Genomic DNA, 20,176 nt, shown 5'->3' on the forward strand with positions numbered 1-20,176 from the left:
TTAACCTATCAACATATTTACATAGAGAAACATCAGCACAAAGTTCAGCATGTTTGTTCCGGATACTAAAAGAGAAAAAGAAGGGAAAGCATCAGAAAAATAAAATAAGATGGTATTATTAGCAGCATAGGGCTACGAATCATTCATTGGAGCGAGAAAAACCAATTACTCCAATACAAAAGTGAACTGTAAAAAGATGCAATTACTGGCGTTTTAGAGAAGGAAGCAAACAGTCATACACTCTTTCCATGCGGGACGTCACCGTGAGTTTGTATGCAGTTTGACGATTAGGCCCTTGCCAAATCAATAATATCCTCTCTCAACCTATCAATTCATTCATAAGAGGCCAATTTGTTATTAGAAGCTCGTATGTCTTTTTGTTCATAGAAAAATCAAAATAATCATCTTTAAAGTAACTAATCACTAACCACTGCCATTCCCCGGTTGCTTTTGCATGACTCTCAACGGCATGGTAGAGACAATCCAGGCTATACAAAACCAACCCATATGTGCATAGTGCATCTTTCTCCTACAAAAACATGTAAGGAGCAAGTAAGGACAAAAATAGTAAACCTAACGAAGCATTTCCTATAAAAATAAAAAAAGTTAAAATTAAAATGGAATCCTCACCAGTCCTTGCTCAACATAATTTTGATACTGCATAATTCTTTTCTCAACTTCTACTATGAGTAACCTCCTTTGGATCCGAGCAATTCTTCCCCTTCCCTGAGCTCTAGTATCCTAACAATATATCACAAGCAGATAACAGAATTAGATGAGTGCAAATTTGGTGCAAGTTTAACCTGATAAATAAAATCAGTGCATTAGAATGTCCATACCTGCTTGTACCACGCGCGTACTAACATTAGAAAAAGAAGGGAGAGAAAGAATGCTGGCAAAGCAGCTAAGACGGCAAAGTTGATTTCATTAGCCTTCAGAATCTGATCAAGTTCCAGCATTGCCCTGCTCAGACAGATTTAGGAACAAAAATCATGAATGAATCTTAACATCAACAAATGTAACTTTAGCCAGATGTCCAGCTAGAAAACTCACGTCTCAATGTCCAATTTTAACTTCTGGACCTGCAAGGCGAAGATCAAATTATTCCTCAAGCATAAAATCACAGTTAACAAACCCATTAGACAGAGTATACTAACCTGAATGAGCAAAGCACGTGCAAGCTCTCCACTTACAAGATTTTGTACAGGATGCACAAGTTCTTTTTCGTACCTGCACTTGAAAGAAATTAATGAAATTACTCTTCTTCAATTAAAACTACTCGAGGAAAAGTATAAAGCAAAATTCAGTTCAAAAGGCACCATATACAACAGAGGTCAAATAAAGTTTGTACAAGCAAAATGTTTTATCAGCGTATGGTAAATCAAACATTCCAGTAATTTGCAGCATCACAGTGACATAAATGATGGTTATATCCTTCCAATATGGTTCATCATTTACTATGTGCACCTCCCTCTTAAATTTTTTGGCCTATGTACCTTCTTGTGTAGCCAAATATAACTGTTTACAGAATCCTAATTATAGTTAAAATTCTTGCAAGTGCTTTGCTAAAGTTTGTTTAAGCTCATCCTGCAAAACCAGAAGCACCGCTAATAACCAACAGAAGACACCAACCTGGCCATGACAATTTCAAGCATTTCCTGATCTGATGCATTCTCTGGGAACCTTTGACCTTTTGTCTGCTCACTAAAAGATAACAGCATTCTGCATACGAGGAGAAAAATATGATTACGGATTGTAAACAAGCTGAAACATTGATGCCAAACTAGAGACCATTAATAGGAGAGAGTGAGCAAGTAAGGTGGGTGAAGAATACAGTCTGACAGCCTTGATGTATGTATGTATGTATGTATGTATGCAACTATGCATGCATGCATGTATGTATGAACAGAGGAAAATAAAACTGTATATTTTCTGAAAAGTCATACTTTCAGAGCGACAAAAGTACACGTCCAAGAGCAAAAAATAAGTAAAGAACAACATCGTAACTATCTAGTACCATTGCATTCCTAGGGACTTGAATTAAGTTTTGTATACCATTGGGTGTAGGGAAACGTAACAGATGCATTTTAGTCAAGACTTCAGAGAGTACCTATGCAAAGAACTCGCCGTCAATTGCACTTCTTCAACTTCCATCACTCCTTTGTGCCTTTTCCTGAATGTCTCGAAGAGTTCATCTCTAATAGCCAGAAGCTGACAAGTGACGACATGAGTTCAAATAACAACCCTATAAACATAAAGTAAAAATAAAAACAGTAAGTGAACTTTATACGAGGAAAATATTGAACACACCGGTTGTTGAACATGGTCATGAAAGAAGTTAGTTGTGGAGTCCTTTGCTTCACAAATCCAATTGTCAATGTCGGGACTGCCCATTACACGACTATGCCGCAGAAGCCACAAAGAACAAGCTGAGAGGGCAACAGCACCACATGTATAACGGACCCAGTATAAAGTTACTCTGTGAGGCTTTTGGTGCTGAGAAACCTGAGAAAAGAACTGCAAATTAAAACGCCTCTCATAGCCAAAATGATCATAGATCACTAAGGCCGCTCTAAAAGCGGCCAGTTAATTCATGAAGAATTTATGTATTTTATGCATTTTTTTTTTTTCGTAATAGCAGATTTTCTTACTATACGAGATAAATACAAGTCCAGTTTGTCTAGATTTTGATAAACCACATTGGCAGCATCTCTAATTTCACAGTCTGTCCACTGCGAACCTTCCTGATTAACCTCCGGAAGCTTGTCAAATAATAGAGGAATTGAAGAACTTCCATGAGCAGAAAAGTCATTCTGTGTTATTTTTCATAAGACCAAAGAAGATGATTATCAGAATATCAAGCCGTGTATATATATAAATAAAGCAGCAATTTGTAACTTCAACAAATTCAAAAGTGAAGACAGTATTTACCTGATATATGCTATGTAACTGAACAATCGATGCCTCCAATTTCGAGAATAGGTTACCGACAGTGGTCAATAATGATGGCAATGATCTTTCAGGATCCTTCACTAACTCCACCCCATGTCTTTCAACGTCCACATAAAACTAAATGAACCAAAGAAAATACACCCTATTAATATTTATTTCAAATACAAACATCCTCTTTAGTTGTCATATCTATGAATGCCTACTGTGACAATGCGAAGAAGTATAATACCAAATTTTCTGGGAGCTATTGTTTTATTCAGGAAAGTACCAAGGGTGTGTGATCTCTAAGATCTATATTTATAATTTTGAAAACGGCAAGAAAGACATTAAGCAAACAGTTCACTTGAATGCTTCTGTTGTAACATTATTTTTCTGTGTTAAGAAATTGAGCACACCATTTCATTGCACAAAGGGCAAACCCCGGTGTATGGGAGAGGATGTCGTAGTACGCAGCCTCCCCCTTGCAATTGCAAAGAGGCTGTTTCCATGACTCGAACCCATGACCTCCAGGCCACAAAGGACCAACCTTAACCGGTTGCGCCAAGGCTCGACCTCACACCATTTCATTGCACAGAGGAAAAAAAAACGATAGACCTCAAACTTTAATATCAAAGACCACTTAACCTATTTTACTCAAACGAAAAAAGTAATAGCATAGATTGATTTAATAAAAGCAGGCACTTGCATTATGTAGTCATAATCATGTCTTATCATATCATACCATGCCTCAAACATCAAAACCAGCAGTAGTAAACCAACACAAAGAAGGAACATGCCCGGAAAAATGACCCCCGACCATATGTAGAAAGCTATCAATAATTTAAATTTAGCATTGAGACAATGCTGTTTATGCTACTAAAACTGAGGAATTGAGAGAACAATAGAGTGCTCGTGATTAATATTCCAGTGGTGGTATTCTCGTGGCAAGGTGTAAATTACCTCTCATGAAAACCAAAAGTAACAAAGAAAAGGAAAGGAAAGTCACACTAGAAACGACGAGATTAAACACATGAGCCCTTTCAAGAACAATACACTAATCAGAACCAGAGCGCAAATCAGCATACCTGAGCCAAAAATTCAGCAAGTGAGCATTGCAAGGAAGTGAACACAGCTACCCTCTTAGCTATATAGGCAGATGCCGACCCAGAAAGATGGTGAAAGGACTTGCCATCAATACGCCATTCATGGAACAATTGGAAAGTTCCATTAACTAGAGCCCCCGGCCCTCTCTCAAACATCATGAAGTATACTTTTTGAGAATTCGATCCCTAATATTAGCAACATAAAACAAAATCAATACGATAAAATGGAATAGTAACCCTAGGGTAACAATCTGACTAACACTAACCTCAGCTCTTAATCGCCAAAACTGCAAATTCTTGTGAATGCTATGTAAATTGGTGAAGATTCGATCCATGATAGCTTCCAAGACTTCAAGAACCCTGGGTGCTTTCGCCATCACACTAATTGTACACATTTCGTATTGCATTATCAGAAAACAGTAATAACAAAAAACATTAAAAGAAACGAAAATAAAATGAACGAGAGAACTCACAGAGAGAAGTCGTGAGAAGTGGAGGGAAGCGGTAGAGGAAGGCAGGCTTTGGGCTTGCGGCGGCTCGATGATCGGCGACGATAAAGATTGAAGAACTTGAGGAGAAAATTGGGAGAAGAAGTAGATGGAAAGAAAGAGGAGAGGCGATTGTAGATGTAGGTGGAATACAAGGAAACAAGATTCCTGTTGTGAGATTGTTGCCGTCCTCCATCGATGACGTCATTCTGTGTGTGTTCTTGTATGGCGTCTGCTTCTTCTACTGAAGCTGTTACTACCTCCATTGTCGTTCAATTTGAAGTTGAAGCTGAAGCTGCTGATCGCGCTACTGCTCTGATTGATATAGAGAAAATAAATATTTGGTCTCTCACGTTTATCTCTAACACTTTTTCAGTCCCTACCTTTTGTCATTAGTCTAAAAAAATTCACGATTCCTTCAAGAGACTATACATATTTTTTTATCGTTAACTTTGCATACGTGACTTTTAGTCAGATTTATGATATGTGTCATCTGAGTCATAAAGAATTTGATACGTTATCAAAAGATCCATATTTTCTTGATAGAAACTTTTGATGTGAAAAAAAATGATGAAGAATATTTTTGGTCTCTGACGATAAACATGAGATTTATTAAACTGACGGTATAAATACAAGAAATTGAAAAAAAATATTATAGATGAAACGTGACACACGAAAATATTCGATTTTCATATCGAAAATGGGCTGTTGGAAAGAAACTGGGCCGTAAATATAATATAACAATAATGAGACGTGACAATTGAAAGGTAACGGGGGCCATCTGTATCGAGTCTGTTACTAAAACTGAATTCTAGTCATACTCGAACTTTTTTTTCTCTCAAGTCCTTTTCCCATCAGTTATTTTTCTTGTTTTTTCCATTCAATTTAAAACGAAACCCTAATTCCGACAATTATCATCACCTCTCCTCCGTCGTCTCAGCAATTAATCTTCCGTTCAATCTCAACCGTTCGATTGATCGGATTGCATCGTCATCTTCCTAACTATCACCAGGTTCCTTCTTCTTCTCTATCTATCTCCGTCCATCTGTGTTGTTTGTGTAATGCGATTACAAACGCGAAGGTTCCAAATTGTTTTAGGAATTAGAATTCGTCCACTTTTGAATTTGATTGATCAATTATGATGAACTGAAGGTGTTTGGATTCATTGATCAACAAAGGCGAATCTTTGTTCTCGTGTTTGTCTTAAAAAATTTGTGGATCGTCATTTGTACTCAATTATCAGTTGCGTCTTCCAATTTCCGCCCTATCAAAACAATTGCAGCTCATAATTCTTCAATTATCTAGCTACTATTTGGCAGGGAAAAAAATATATGGCTTTTGTACGGATCATAATACTTTCTCTAGATTTTGGACCATTTTGTTTCGATGCACCTCACTAACTTTAGCATTAAACTTTATGATTTCGATTGCCACGATTAAGTTCTAAACAGACATGTAATTAGTTTTTTGTGTTTTCGCGTTGATTCTGTCAATTGATGCTGACACTTAGTTTAACATAGAAACTCATTTCTCTGTGAAATAAAAAATGTACCTGGTAAGGAAGTAAGAAGATGACATTGTCCTAGAGAGTGTTTGAAGTATCTATCTTCTAACGGCAATGCTAGTGTAGTGTGTTTATTTTTATTCGCTGTCGATACGAGTTTCCCAATTGATAATGATGTTGGTATTTTGGTAGTCTCTCAATATTGTTCATAAATGAGTTCACACTTTTGACATCAAGAGCTTGTAGAAATTATTCCAGTTTTTCTTACTTGCCTAGATTTGATTATTCATGAATGTGTATGAATATGCAGAACAGTTATACATCAAGCAGTATAGTATCTGGTTCTAGACAGTTCTTCGCGTCCTGATTACATTGTTTCAGCTTTTGAATTGGATTTTTGAATAATGCAGAGAGATACTTGCTTCTCAAGGAGATGTCTCCATCATCAAAGAAGTCAAAGGACAAAAAAGCTTCGAAGGAGACCCAGAAGGCTTCTTCAAAGCTTCCAGGACCTACTAGTACAGCCGCTGGCATCCCAGCTAGTGCTTATAATCCATTGTCGGGAACTTTCCATGCCCTAGAAACATCACCGACATCGTCTGTTTCATCTCTTCATAGTAATGGTCGCTTCCGTAATATAGATGAGACGGACTATGGGGGAACACTTGGATCCGGGATTGAATATGATTCTGTTTCCAATAATGATAGCTGGTCTGGTGAGTCAGAAGACCACAAGGAGAAATCGTCAAATCCTCCAGGTCGCCAGGAAACAGTAACCGGTGCCTCTGACAATGACAGGCGAGAAAAAATCCGTCAGAAGAATGAGAGAAAGCATCAGCGTCAGAAGGAGAGACGGGCACAGGAGTTGCATCAACGGTGCATAGGTTTTCTCATGTCTAGGAAGCTTGAAGCACTTGCTGAAAAGCTTGTGGCGATGGGATTTTCTCGTGATCGAGCCACAACGGCGCTTAGATTGAATGAAGGTAGAGTAGAGGAATCTGTCTCGTGGCTTTTTGACGTTGGCGACGAAGCAGATAATAAGAGCAGTATTCAAAATGTCAGTGAGGCTAAATTGAAGATTGACATATCAGAAGAGCTCGCTCAAGTTGCAGATTTGGAAATAAGGTATAAATGCACGAAGCAGGAAGTTGAAAGGGCTATTGTAGCTGCTGAGGGAGATCTTCAGAAGGCTGCTGAAAGTTTAAGTGTGCAGAAGCCAGATTCACCAAAGCAGTCAGACGAGATTGGTGATCCACTAAACTCTAATAATAACGGTATGCTGTCAGCAGCAGTTCCAACTCTGAACTCAGTGCTAAAGCCACAGCCCAAACCTAATACAGCTGTGATAAGACAACAAAGGAGTGATGAAAGGGACTTTAGCTACACAAAAGCTGCTGTTGCAATGGGTACATCTACTGAATCTGTTAGCAAAAACATAGAGCCTTTGAAGAAAATTCCTCCGAAGTTGGAGTGGGCGAAACCCCAACAAATTTCTGTTCTTCCAGCTGAAAAGAGATGGCCGCCTTCAGCAACTCCCTTGCCATTGACATCCAAGATGGAAACTCCTCGAAGCGAATATAAGAACCTTCAGCCTCCTCCTGGATCAGTTAGGGAACCGGTAATTGTGATGCAGCGACCTCAATCCGCCGTAACCACAAAACAAATTCCAGTTACTACCAGCTTGAGCTCTTCGTCTCCTGCTGTCAGCTGGCACCCCTCGAATGGTATGGAAGCTATGAGATCGAACGGTTTTATTATGCCTCATGATAATATCACTAATACCAGAAGCCCAAGTCCAAACAACTTGTACCATCACCAACTTCATTATCATCCACAGAAGCAGCAACACTTTGTTGCTGCTCCGAGTAGGGGAGGCGCAATATCGACAATTTCCGCAGCTTCGTCGCTCGGCCTTTTTTCCGGGTTGGGGTCATCGACCATTTCTTCATCCGGGGCATCTTCTCCAGTAGATTGGAGTACTGGTGGCTCTACAGCGGCACGGTTAGATTACACCAGTGTAGATTGGAGTTTGGATCGTGATTTGTCTTCTTCTGCAAGAAACGGTGGATTGTGGCTTGGACCAGAAAGTTTGGTGAAACATACACAATTACATGATTCGTATATGAATGGAGGAGCGAGTTTGAAGCCGGATTTGAGATTTGTTTCGACGAATGGGAATGGCATTTCTGGGTTCCAGGATGGAGGAGCATCGACTGGCGAGATAACGTCTGTTGGGGCTGGTTCGCAAGAGTGGACTTCTCCATTTGAAGGAAAAGACCTTTTTAGCTTGCCCAGACGTTTTGTTTATTCTCCTTCATTTTAGAGTGGAAGAGGATAGACTTGATTAATAAGATGAAAGGAAAGGGAAAAAAGACCTAAAAGAAAAAAAAATTGGTGTTTTTAATTTTGATTTTCATTTGGTTTAATGATCATCTCCCGTGTTTGTTTCCTTCAATTTTTAGTTCTCTGTGATTGCTTTATCGGTCTGCAACGGTCTATTACTCTTAAGCACAAGGACACAGTTTCGTTTTAAATGTTTGAAGGATAAAAACCGAGACATCAATGCCATGCGACATTTCGAAATCGACGTCGATCAAACGATATAATATTGTGTAATACAAATTTGACTCGAAAATCTTGTGTAATACAAATTTGACATTTTCCAAAGACACATGTTCAGACGAGATCTAAAGAACACGAACATTCCTGATATCCTATGTATGCATATAGGATTCCCATTCTCACATTCCACCGGCTCGCGATAAATCGGGAGACTCGCAGGCAGCATTTGTTGAAGTAGGTTCTTTGTACCATTCGTTTGCTTCACGAGTTATGAACCTGGCCTCTTCACAAAAAGTAAAAGTCAAACATTAGCCAATAGTCAAGAAGCCATACTTCATTATCAACATCAGCTTCCTTGCTTAGTTAGGACAACAATGTAATTGTTTTCCTTTATGTATATTTGTCTCAAACAGTTATGGGCATGCCAATACACAACAAACATAGTTTTACTCATTCTTTGAGCCACTAATTGAACTGATACTCGATGAATCATATCACGTGATTAAATGGCGGGAAGTTTTAATACAGCAAAGAAATAAGAAATGCAAAGACCAACTGATCTGGCTTACCTGATAAAAATACATTCTTGTAGTCATCATCATCATAAACAAACTGTGGAGGATCTGGAGAACCGATTCCAACAATAGTGCTCCCACTGTAGCAATAGAAAGAATAACCTTAAAATTTGATAACTACCTAACAACTGTAGCTTATTTTTGTGGCTTTATGCACTTATTCATTTTCCCAATCAAACAAGATCATCTCGTTGAAAATGAATGCATGTATCTATGCGTATGTATGTAAGTGCCCACGTATGCTGTGTATGATTTAAATCCACATGCCTGACAGGAAATTCATCGCAATGACTGTATTGTACATACCTCCCAGACATAAAACAGCATCATATTCTCCACGGTTAGCAGCAATGACACGCTGTTTTAATCTTTTCAGAGAAGGGAGCACTTGAAATGCCGGAGTTTCTGCAGAAGAGACGTGGATATAATTAAATAAAGAGTATGTGGGTTAAACTGTCTCAGCTCCTTACTTCATGACCTATTGTGAAAATTAAATGAACAAAGACGGAAGAGAGAAAGTATGAAAATGGAAAGGAAAGTATACCGAGATCATTGATACAAACATCTTGAGAAATTCCATTCTGTGTGATCTTCTCCAGCAATGTCAAAAGGATCAATTTTAGTAGTTTGATCCAGTTGAAGGCACTGAAAGATTAGAGCATTAGTTATTTTTGTAACATTAGAATAGTTGAATGATATAATAATACTAATAGCGTGAAAATGCATACCTTATACACTTCAGCAGTGGAACATGCCTCCTGGGGCTTTATTAGAACCAATGGAGTGTCCAGAGCCACAGGCTGGGTAATATTTTGGACAACCTGACATATCAAACGAAAAATATCATGTACATCTGCATCCCGAACCATAAAATCTAAAAGTTATTCCTCTGAATATGCCTATATCTTTGTACTAAAGAAGCTATATGATTCTAGTAAAGACCATAAAAAGCTACATCTGACTACATCCGGCACTGAAAGAAGAACAAATGTACAGAATCATTACTTATTAGACGAAAGAACTCTTCCAGAAATAGCTTGTGCAGAATCAACCATATGTCGATAACTCAAAAGAAACACCCATGCATCTGAATGTATGACAAATAAACTAGACTTGCAGAACTTACATGCAAGAAAACTTTACAGCATATTTTACATGTAATAAAATTTTGCGTGTTTTGCCAACATTTTTTACACTAACCATTCAAGAAGTAATTGCGACAAAGTTGAGACATACCTCACCCCGTCCAGTGCAGTAAGCTGCCCCATGAGAGAAAAGAAAGGGATGTCTGAACCAATCTCACTCGACCACTCTTGGAGTTCCTTCTCAGAGGCAATACAACCACTGAACTGGTTTGCAGCCCAAAGAGCCGTTGCAGCATTGCTACTTCCGCCGCCTAGGCCTGCTCCGGTGGGAACCCTTTTGTCTAGATGAATCTACCGTCAAATTTTCAAAAGGGGTCTGAAAATTAGGTATTTCTCAAATACAACAGTTTCTTTATCAGACACATTTATAAGTTACAACCTGTCTTACCCAAAAGAATTTTTCAGTGCCAGTTTTCTTCCTATAGAGGTTCAGTGCCTTGATAATCTACAAGAGGTTAACATGGAAAACAAAATAGTCAAAAGATTATTCATCAAAAAGAGGTAAAGATAGGAGAACTAAGGAAATGGAGAGAAAGTTTGGAAATAACCAAATTCTTGTCGTCAAGGGGAACTCCAGACACGTTGGTTGACAGACGATCTCTAGACTTAGATGGGGACAATGAGAACTTAATGATATCTCCTAGACTAATGACCTGGACAAGAAAAATAAAAGTGGAACTGTAACATTGCAAAAGATGTAGCCATTGATATACATTGTCAACAGTTTAGTCAAATCACAATGTTGTTGGTAAATGGAAGCATGAAGGAAAAAACTAACATGAAAGAGAGATGCCAAATCATGATACCCATCTTCCCTTTTATTTGTAATTCTTAAGAAAACATTAACCTGCATCAAAAGTAAGGAAATAAATAAGCACAAATTGCGAGAGAAAAAGAGTGAATTTTTAATAAGGAGATTGAACCTTGCAGGGTGAGAACAAAGTGATCCTTGAAAGAGGAGCTTCTCTGTCAACCTCATCTGCTAACTTGTTTATTCTTCCATCAGGGTCATATTCTATCTAAACAAAACACACAAAATCAATAAGAATCAACCATCAAATATAATTTCAAAGCAAAATTTCGTAAAACAATTAAACCTCTAGTTGTTTCCTTGTTGCTTTGACAGCAGTTTGAAGTTGAAGTTTTGGACGGAAAGAACAAAACCCAAATCGTTTAGATGGAGAAAGACAGGATTTTGTGAAGGAATTGTTGGGAGGGATGAAAATTTGGTTATGGCAGAACAATTGAGAAGAAGAAGCCATTACTGAGTTTGAAGAGTTGGGAGTAGTAGGCCGGGTCGTTAGTAAGTCGTATAAATATCAGTTTAAATTAAAAACTAAAATCCATTATGAGAATGAGAATCAAATCATTCAATATGTTTGGCATATTTTTGTTCATTGTTCTTTTGTCTTGTTCAATTCAAGCAAGGAGCCTTGGCTTTTCCCATTTTTTAACTCCTTTGCCCGTCCAATTGACGCTTAACGGCTATCATATCAGACATTTTTACATGGAGATCGAACCGACGGGTGGATACTATTTTACCATTTGGGTTGGAACTTGAACCGGTAGCCTCTCGGTTTACAGATTTCGAATGAATTTCAACTTGGGTCAATTCAGGATTCTAGAATTAACATTGCAGATTCCCAATATTGAATTACGAATGGATAAATTTCTAGACTGTAGAAGGGTAAAATAGAGACGACCCAGAATTTGCATCGTGGCTAGGCTCTTGACGTTATTCTGATTCTAAGCTAAGTAAACGACATTATGGAATCCTTCAGAGAATTACAACCTCCGTTTCATAATAGTTAATGTTTCACAATAGCTAATATTTTTCATTAAAATAACATAATATAATTAAACAGATGGTATAATTAAACAAATGTCATGAGAATTTTATGAAGAAAATACTTCTTTAAGTCATGTATAGCATGATCTTCAAAAAAAAGTCATGTCCATAAATTACGAGATGTTTTCTTTGATAAAAATATCCCAATCACATCTAATTAATTACACGACATCTAACAACTGTGAAACGAAAAGAGTATAAGATAACTGTGGTTTCAAAAATGAAACACTCATGGTAATCAAACAACAGGGAGCACTTGCAACTTGAAAAGAAGTTTAAATGGCAGGGAGCACAATACTAAAGATAAGGGACTGAGCATGAAAAGTTTAAAGGACTATCTTATCATTTCTCATCAGTCTTGAAACACAACCACAGGAATAACATTTGGCCAAATGAAAGACAAAACAGACAAAAACTATGATGCTACTAGATGTTTTTCAGATTTTGTTGAAGGCAACAATGTCGCAACTCTGGATAAACTCATCGCGGGGTGGAACAGTGAGCTGCTCCTCTACAAGAGTATCCACAGAGACCAGATCATCCACAATGGTCATCATGATCTGGAGCTTCTTAATACCATAACCAACTGCAACCAATTTCGCTGCAGCAGTTCCAATTAAATTCAGAATTAGTTATGCAAAATTTGTATAACTTACAATTTGTGGAAAAATGATCAATGAAAAGATCAATGAAAAGGTTTATAACACTTACATGCTCCCCACAAGAGACCAGGCATCTCGATACTTCGAACAGCCTCCTCTAGCTTCTTCATGTCAGTCTCATCATCCCAAGGTTTCACATCCAAAAGGACGGAAGATTTTCCACCTAACAATACAAACACAGAAAATAATTTGAATTTCAATCTTAGGCATCCTCGAAGATCAGAGGGACAAATGATTAAAAAAAAGGGTACGGAGCTTACTCTCTTTCTTCTTTGTAGTTTCCTTCTTAGCTGCTCTCTCATCAGCGGCCTTCTTCTCTTCTTCAGTCTCATCACCAAAGAGATCCAAGTCATCATCATCCTCTTCCTGCCAAGTTCAAACACAAAGAAATTAAACAAAAGTAATTATTGAGAATTAAAAAAGAAAGCGAACAGCCTCATAATGTTAACTAGCAGAACTCAGGCATGACTAATAAGCATCAACCAACCAGAAACAATGAAGTTCATAACAAAAATGCATTAAACCTCAATGCTGTCTTCTTATAAGTGTGATTGGAGAGAGCTTTCCAGTGCTTCTATAACCTGCTTAGTCAATCTAAGTGTCTATTTTTGTGTTGTTAAGTGCTTATATAAAATAAGCAGGTACCCAATTTAGTTATGGGAAAGACACAAGCTAACAACCTACAATTTCTTATTTACTACACTCAAAAGCACATGTAATACTAGTATAAACTAAAGCTAAGTTGATCAAATAGGTTTTATTCAGACATAACAGGATAGCATGGATTTCAAATAAAAATCAAACACGAATTCATTAAAAATAAATTAAAAGATAAGCACCTTAGCTGCTGTTGCAGCTGGAGCAGCTTCTGCTGGGGCACCCTTGCCACAATTCTCACTCCAGCAGCTTTTCCAGGGAAGCTACAAAACCAAATCAGAAACAATTAAAACTACAAATTGACAAATCAAACCAATAAAAAAAACTATACTTCATACTATAAGATATTCTATCCACGAACATTATTACTGAAAATTCAACATTTGAATAACTAGATCCATTGCAATTAATAAAGGTTTCACCTTTATTAAGTTAATTGAACCAACCTGGATGCGAGAGCAGACGACACACTAGCGTACCACTTGCTGGCATTTGTGAGAGAATCACTAGGCTTCACTAATACGGCGCCGTATACCTTTACGTCGTCCTTTGTCAGCTTATCCCTGATTAATTCAATGACAGGATATAAAAAAATTGAACAATTCCAATCCAGTTCAACTTCCTACAAAAGAATATATGCAACCGAAAATCAAAACATACCCAGAAATATAAGACTTTCCAGATAGGAAGTCATCCAGAGCCTTGAGGCCTGATTCGGTGTGGAGATCTGAAAAAGTGACGGCCATGGCTTCTAGAGAGAGAAAGTGAGAGGCTGAAGGGAAAATTGTAGCAGCGGGTAGAGAGAGAGTGAATTTAGAGTGAAGTGGGTTTATAAAGCACAAACCCTAGAAGGAATTCGATGTTTTGGCATATTCTTTTTGACTGAATGACAATAATACACCCCCGAGTTATTGTTAATTACAATCAAAACTAATGGTTATTGGCTTGGTTTCGGTTCAGAGTCAAACATGATAGGAACCCGTTTTAACCCGATTTGAGGGTCGATTCTCGAATCTAGAATGAGACTTGTTTAAATATTAACCATTCATTTCGTTGAACAATGACTAAATCGATAACAATTTACCGACATTATAAATTTCTGGAAACCATAGATGTGCATTAGGATTCAGGAATTATTTTAGGAAAAGAAATTATGGCATTCGGATTTAGGAATACAATTTTCCACTTGGGGACAATGCTGCCCCCCTTCGTTCTGAAGCCCATAATTGATATGTTTCTTTTGCTATCTTTAAGCTTTAGGTAGTCGATCCTCAAAAAGAAAGAAGAAAAAAAAGCTTTAGGTAGTGATGATTAATATGAGTATAGGCAGGGATGGAGCTAGCGATTTTTTTGTGAGGGGGTCAAGGATGCATAAATGTAAAATTAGAGGGTCTTAAATATATGTTTAAATAAGGAGAGAAGAACAATTTCATTTTAAATAGGGGGGCAAATAGATTTTTTTAGGGGTTTCTTTGTAATTATTTAGGACGTATAAACTGTTTTAAAAAGTTGAGGGGGTGACGAATGAGTATAGATAATAATCTTTATACATATAGGTAATGACGTCTATGACTATAAGATATCATTTTTTCACCAAACTCAATATTTCAAATTGAAATAATTGTTAGACCGTTGAGATTAGCATTATTTTTCGGAAGAAACTAACCATTCATTTATATAGAGAAAAATTCTTGTATACTAACACATCAACACTTGCATATGCTAATCAAATTTTTACATCTGTTAAATTTTAGGTTTTATTTGTCATGTATTCTTCCGTATATAATAGAAGACGTTTTTATTTTTTAAATTTATTGAAAGATTGGTGTATCTAGTCATCATTATTGTCTAGATACATCAAATTTACAATGAATCTAAAAAATGAAAACGTCTTCTATTTATATACGGAGGGAGTAATAAATTAATTCCAAATAATTAACTAACTAATTTACTTTTTTTATTTAAAACAAAAACTGCTAGCTGAAGCCTGGATTTGTGACACCAAATAATCAACTTCATTATTATTTCCATCCTTCGTTGCACGAACACAATCGTCTTCTCCATCCTCACATAATTTAAATAATTATACAAAAATTATATTTTCAAGCCTTTATATATTTTGCTGTTTTTTCTTTTTTTAAATTTTATCTTTCATCTTCACACTATTTTAAATACAACATGATCAGAGTAAAACGAAAATCATAAAGTTGAATTTCATATAATTAATTTTTCGTTTATGTTTTATGTATAAATCAGACTTAGATTTCCAAAAAAAACATATAAAAGAATTAGAATTGGCCAATTAGTTAATTTTTCCTTCAAATTAACCAAACACTGAAATTCAATCTTAAAAACCAGTTCCCATGAGTTCTTCGATACGAAAGTTCTAATTGACAAAAAATAATTAAAAAAATAGATTCAAAAGATAGAATTTAAAGATTTTATGAAAGTAAAATCATACACTGAAAATATACAAATAACTAGACGAAATCTGAGTTGGTGTCTTGGTGATGCTTTTATGTAAGGTTATTGCACGAGTTGTTTTCAGAGTAAAAATGGGATTTTTCAAATTATATGAATGCTTAGTGCCATAATTTCCGGAGCATAAGGTATTTTTCTAAAAAAAATAAAAAATTAATTAATTAAATTAATTTGTCAAGTCAGTTTACATATGTTATTTGAGATTCTTAAAATTACACATATCCAAATATAATTAGTATATATAAATAGTGAGGTGTTACATAATATGCATCGAAAGAATTTCTCCCATATAGATCAGGCCAATGCCGGTTTCAATTTATTTTATCTTGATATTCAATTTAAACATTTAAAAGTGATGCCAAGTAGAGGCCTGGAAACCTCAAATTGTTGAGTTAAAAACCGAGAAAAATGAATTCGGGCTACACTAGCTTTCTGTCAAGTAAACAGTATACTTTGCAATCGCAATTGCGAATGTTTTAGTGAATGAAAATGTCTCAAATTGTGCTCGAAATAAAGCTCGTCGAGTCTTTTCCAATTAGCAAAAGAATACAATTTTCTGATGAGTGAATAACGAGTTTTGGACGTTGCAATTTTTCGGTGTAAACTGTAATGCTCGGATTTTGTTAGTGGCAAGTGAAAGGTGTAATTTTCAGCAAATTACAAGCGAGGATGGTTTTATGTTGTTCTTGCTGCATTCCTTAACAATTCTCTGATTTCAATTGGAAAATGAGGTCATGTAAGAGTTGTTCAGGCCGGATAATTCAACATCTCCTTTACAAACACTCACTTCCAAAAATTATTAAACTAACACAAAATTAAAAGAAGTCTTAATGCTGAAATGAAAGGCCAAAAGACAACAAGATTTGCTGCCAAAATTAGGACAAAACGATAAATTAAACCCATATTAAACTAGATCAATTTAACAATCAGTCTGGTTTAAAGGAAATCATTAAATTATGGTGGCTTGGTCCTCGTTAATTTTCCTTGAATCTCCATGGTCCTTGAACTTCTCCTTGCTCTTCTTTGCCTCCAATTCCCACTATCTTAGAAAATTCCGATGAAAAGCGAACCTCGTAGACCAATTCTACGTAGTAGACGGTTAAATGTTACCAAAATCCCTTTTTATCTTAGATTCTAACAAGACTCCAATCAAACTTGATATATTCCTCACATTATTTTGTTTCTTGGATGAAACACGTACAAGGTAGTATTTTTAAAATTTTAAATGATTCCTCGCTGAAAAAATGGTATAGATGTGGAGTCAATTGATATATATATATATATATATTTAAAATGTGGGTTATTGAATCTCAACTCATGTCGATAGTCATATATATCTCATAAATTTACCCTATCTAGCACCTTGATTAATCAACATTCTCAGGGAACTGCAAAGTGTCAAAAGTGGGAGCAGAATTAAGGTTCCATATGGCAAAAAATGCAGCTAAGATATCGATCTGTAAGCACAAAAGAAAGGAATTAATGGCGAACTTGCAGAAGCAGCGTCTAGCAGTAACTTATATATAAAGAGGGCACACAAAACAAAACAAAGCAAAGGTGTGAAGAAAAAAGAGAATTCCTAAAGACAAGTGCCAACCATGCACATTATTTTTAGTGATGAGTAAAGAATCAGTTGACCATATATATATAATATATATATATATATATATTACTTGTCATAGTATAAAAGAGATTTTAGAGGGTCATAAAGGTCCATTTACAGGCCAAAGTCATGAAGATACTCTATATAGTACTATGTTAAAGTATTTTATTTTACGCCTTAATTAAGACACGCCACTTTAGTTACAACCACCTCCTGTATTTTTATTTTATTTTCTCAGAATTCACTGTGCCATATACGCTAAGTTTTGACATAAACGTACTGCACATATATTTATGGTGAGTACATAAAACAATATTTTAAGTTAGTTTTCTCTCCTTTAATGAGGTTTCAATTTCCATTTCAAGAAAAAAATTGAAATTAAAATTACCATGTACTGTGTGTCGGTAACAGGTAAATATGTTACATGTGGGAGAGTCGTATGATATATCATTGGACACGATACTTAGGATAATAACAGATCTACGATCATAAATAATCAATTGTCGAGATTGATTAGAAGTAAAAAAGAAAAGTTGAAATTTGTTAGTGAAAAAAGTGAGACTATGCATAATCTATCTAGAATAATAATTTTGCGAATGATAAACTCACATTATCAATAAAAAACGAATGATATATATCAACTCATTTGAATTTGAATTTTTTTTAGGATAACAAGAGATTGTATTATTAATCAAATATGGATATATTGTTCAAGAAGGAAGACAATCGATCACACTCATTATTCCTAATATTAGCGATATGAGTTAATTGATTGTATCATCTTGATACATATATAAAATTGTATGAATTAAAAAGAGAAGGAGCGTAGAGTTTTAGTTCTATAAATTAATTTTCTATAGGTGAAAAACAAATGCTTTAGCCGTTGAGAGGTTCGATGATCGTAAGAGCATCCGATTCCAAAATAACATTTATAAATCCGTTTTGATAGGCAAAAATCTATGATTTTACAAATCCACTATAATGAATCTATGATTAACTCACATATGCAAAGATCTTAAAAGTTAAATATAACGCCAATAGGTACACTAAATCTATTATCTACTCTGTTTAATATAGCTAATCCAACTAATAGACTATTTTAATACAATTTAAGAAATAAGCTAGATAGCCTAGGCGTACACCCTCCTAACTTCTAAGCATAGTATAAATTAATGAGCATCACCACAGCTCAAAGACATCAATTCCCCTGTCCTTCTCTCTCTCTGACCACCTCTAAATAAATTCTAACAACCAAATGCCAAAAATGGATTTTTCAGCTTCAATTTTTCTTGTTATAGTTTCATCCATGATGCTATTATACTCTGCAAATTCCCAGCCTCTAGTACCAGCAATGATAATATTTGGTGATTCCGTCCTCGATGTGGGAAACAACAATCATCTCTACACCATTGTCAAGTCTAACTTCCCTCCTTATGGTAGAGACTTTGCCAATCACAAACCAACTGGTAGATTCTGCAATGGCAAATTAGCCTCAGATTTTACTGGTATATATGCATGCATAATTTTAGTTATAATATTATACTCCCTCCGTCCTCAATTCATCGTCCCTTATTCTATGAGATTTTCATTGAAAAAGTGACGATAAATTAGGGACGGAGACAGTATTTCTTTATTATATCACTTTTTAATATTGTTTAATTTTTTTTTTTTTGTTTTTCCTATAGCTGAGAACTTAGGATTTACCTCCTACCCACCAGCTTACTTGAGCAAAAAAGCTAATGGAAAAAACCTATTGACTGGTGTCAACTTTGCCTCTGCTTCTTCTGGTTACTATTATACTACACCAAAACTCTATGTATGTATCTCTAATTAAAAACTAGAATCCTAACAATTCGATCGTCTTCATCGAATGAGAGTATTCCTAATTACATAATTCGTATTTGGCAGCATGCAATCTCATTGGATCAACAGCTAGAGTACTTCAAGGAATACAAAAACAAGTTAGTAGGAATTGCAGGAACATCAAATGCATCAACCATAATTTCAGGAGCAATCTACTTAGTCAGTGGAGGAAGCAGTGACTTTATTCAAAACTACTACATTAATCCTCTGCTCTACAAGGCTTACACACCTGATCAGTTCTCTGATATTCTAATACAATCTTTTTCCAAATTCATTCAGGTCCAACTAATTCCTTTCAAATTTTCATATATTTTGCATGCTATATTCAATTTTTTTTTCTCCTTATATGTTTTTTTCTTTTGACAGAATTTGTATAATTTGGGAGCTAGGAGGATTGGAGTGACAACTCTTCCACCAACTGGATGCGTACCAGCAACAATCACAATATTTAGTTCGAATCACGACGAGTGCGTCGACAGATTTAATAACGACGCTGTTTCATTCAACAACAAGCTCAATGCCACATCTCAGAGTTTAGTCAAGAAGCTTTCCGGACTCAATTTAGTTGTCCTCGACATTTACCAACCTCTTCTTGACCTTATCACACATCCTGAAAATAACGGTTCGTATATATGAGAATATTGTCCATACATATAGTTCATTTACGATAATGTTGAATGGTTTATATACACGCTTAGCAAATCTTATTGAAAGTTACGATTCCGGACAGGTTTCGCAGAGGCAAGGAGAGCA

The 20,176-nt window shown here is 35.9% G+C and overlaps 4 protein-coding genes and 1 pseudogene across 4 annotated transcripts; 2 read left to right on the plus strand and 3 right to left on the minus strand.

Annotated features, from left to right (window-relative positions):
- Window positions 1-287: 287 nt before the first annotated feature.
- On the minus strand, window positions 288-4,369 carry LOC139882732 (protein DGS1, mitochondrial-like). The gene is made up of 13 exons (XM_071867009.1): window positions 4,301-4,369; window positions 4,017-4,220; window positions 2,932-3,069; window positions 2,652-2,813; window positions 2,311-2,505; window positions 2,111-2,211; window positions 1,633-1,722; window positions 1,158-1,230; window positions 1,054-1,082; window positions 840-963; window positions 631-741; window positions 429-529; window positions 288-324 (listed from the first exon to the last, which is right to left on the minus strand). The coding sequence occupies exons 1-13, from the start codon at window positions 4,367-4,369 to the stop codon at window positions 288-290; spliced, it is 1,434 nt and encodes a 477-aa protein (XP_071723110.1).
- Window positions 4,370-6,459: 2,090 nt separating this feature from the next.
- LOC139882727 (uncharacterized) lies at window positions 6,460-8,349 on the plus strand. The gene has a single exon (XM_071867005.1). It carries the CDS (start codon window positions 6,460-6,462, stop codon window positions 8,347-8,349), a length of 1,890 nt encoding a protein of 629 aa, XP_071723106.1.
- Window positions 8,350-8,767: 418 nt separating this feature from the next.
- LOC139882728 (4-diphosphocytidyl-2-C-methyl-D-erythritol kinase, chloroplastic-like) lies at window positions 8,768-11,570 on the minus strand. Its single transcript, XM_071867006.1, is given in 13 exon segments — window positions 8,768-8,871; window positions 9,158-9,243; window positions 9,466-9,568; window positions 9,708-9,771; window positions 9,773-9,808; window positions 9,892-9,984; window positions 10,400-10,440; window positions 10,443-10,599; window positions 10,697-10,753; window positions 10,857-10,961; window positions 11,087-11,155; window positions 11,232-11,327; window positions 11,406-11,570. Coding segments are annotated over 13 exon segments (1,176 nt in total).
- A 1,024-nt stretch (window positions 11,571-12,594) lies between these two features.
- LOC139882730 (elongation factor 1-beta-like) lies at window positions 12,595-14,222 on the minus strand (annotated as a pseudogene).
- Window positions 14,223-18,824: 4,602 nt separating this feature from the next.
- LOC139882731 (GDSL esterase/lipase At5g22810-like) lies at window positions 18,825-20,170 on the plus strand (the record flags this gene model as incomplete). The annotated part of the gene is made up of 5 exons (XM_071867008.1): window positions 18,825-19,065; window positions 19,246-19,376; window positions 19,469-19,702; window positions 19,790-20,045; window positions 20,154-20,170. Coding segments are annotated over exons 1-5 (879 nt in total), but the record flags the coding sequence as incomplete, so codon positions are not given.
- Between the last annotated feature and the right edge of the window lie 6 nt (window positions 20,171-20,176).

This window comes from Rutidosis leptorrhynchoides, unplaced genomic scaffold (genome assembly GCF_046630445.1).
Source record: "Rutidosis leptorrhynchoides isolate AG116_Rl617_1_P2 unplaced genomic scaffold, CSIRO_AGI_Rlap_v1 contig300, whole genome shotgun sequence".
In the NCBI taxonomy this organism is placed as follows: domain Eukaryota; kingdom Viridiplantae; phylum Streptophyta; class Magnoliopsida; order Asterales; family Asteraceae; genus Rutidosis; species Rutidosis leptorrhynchoides.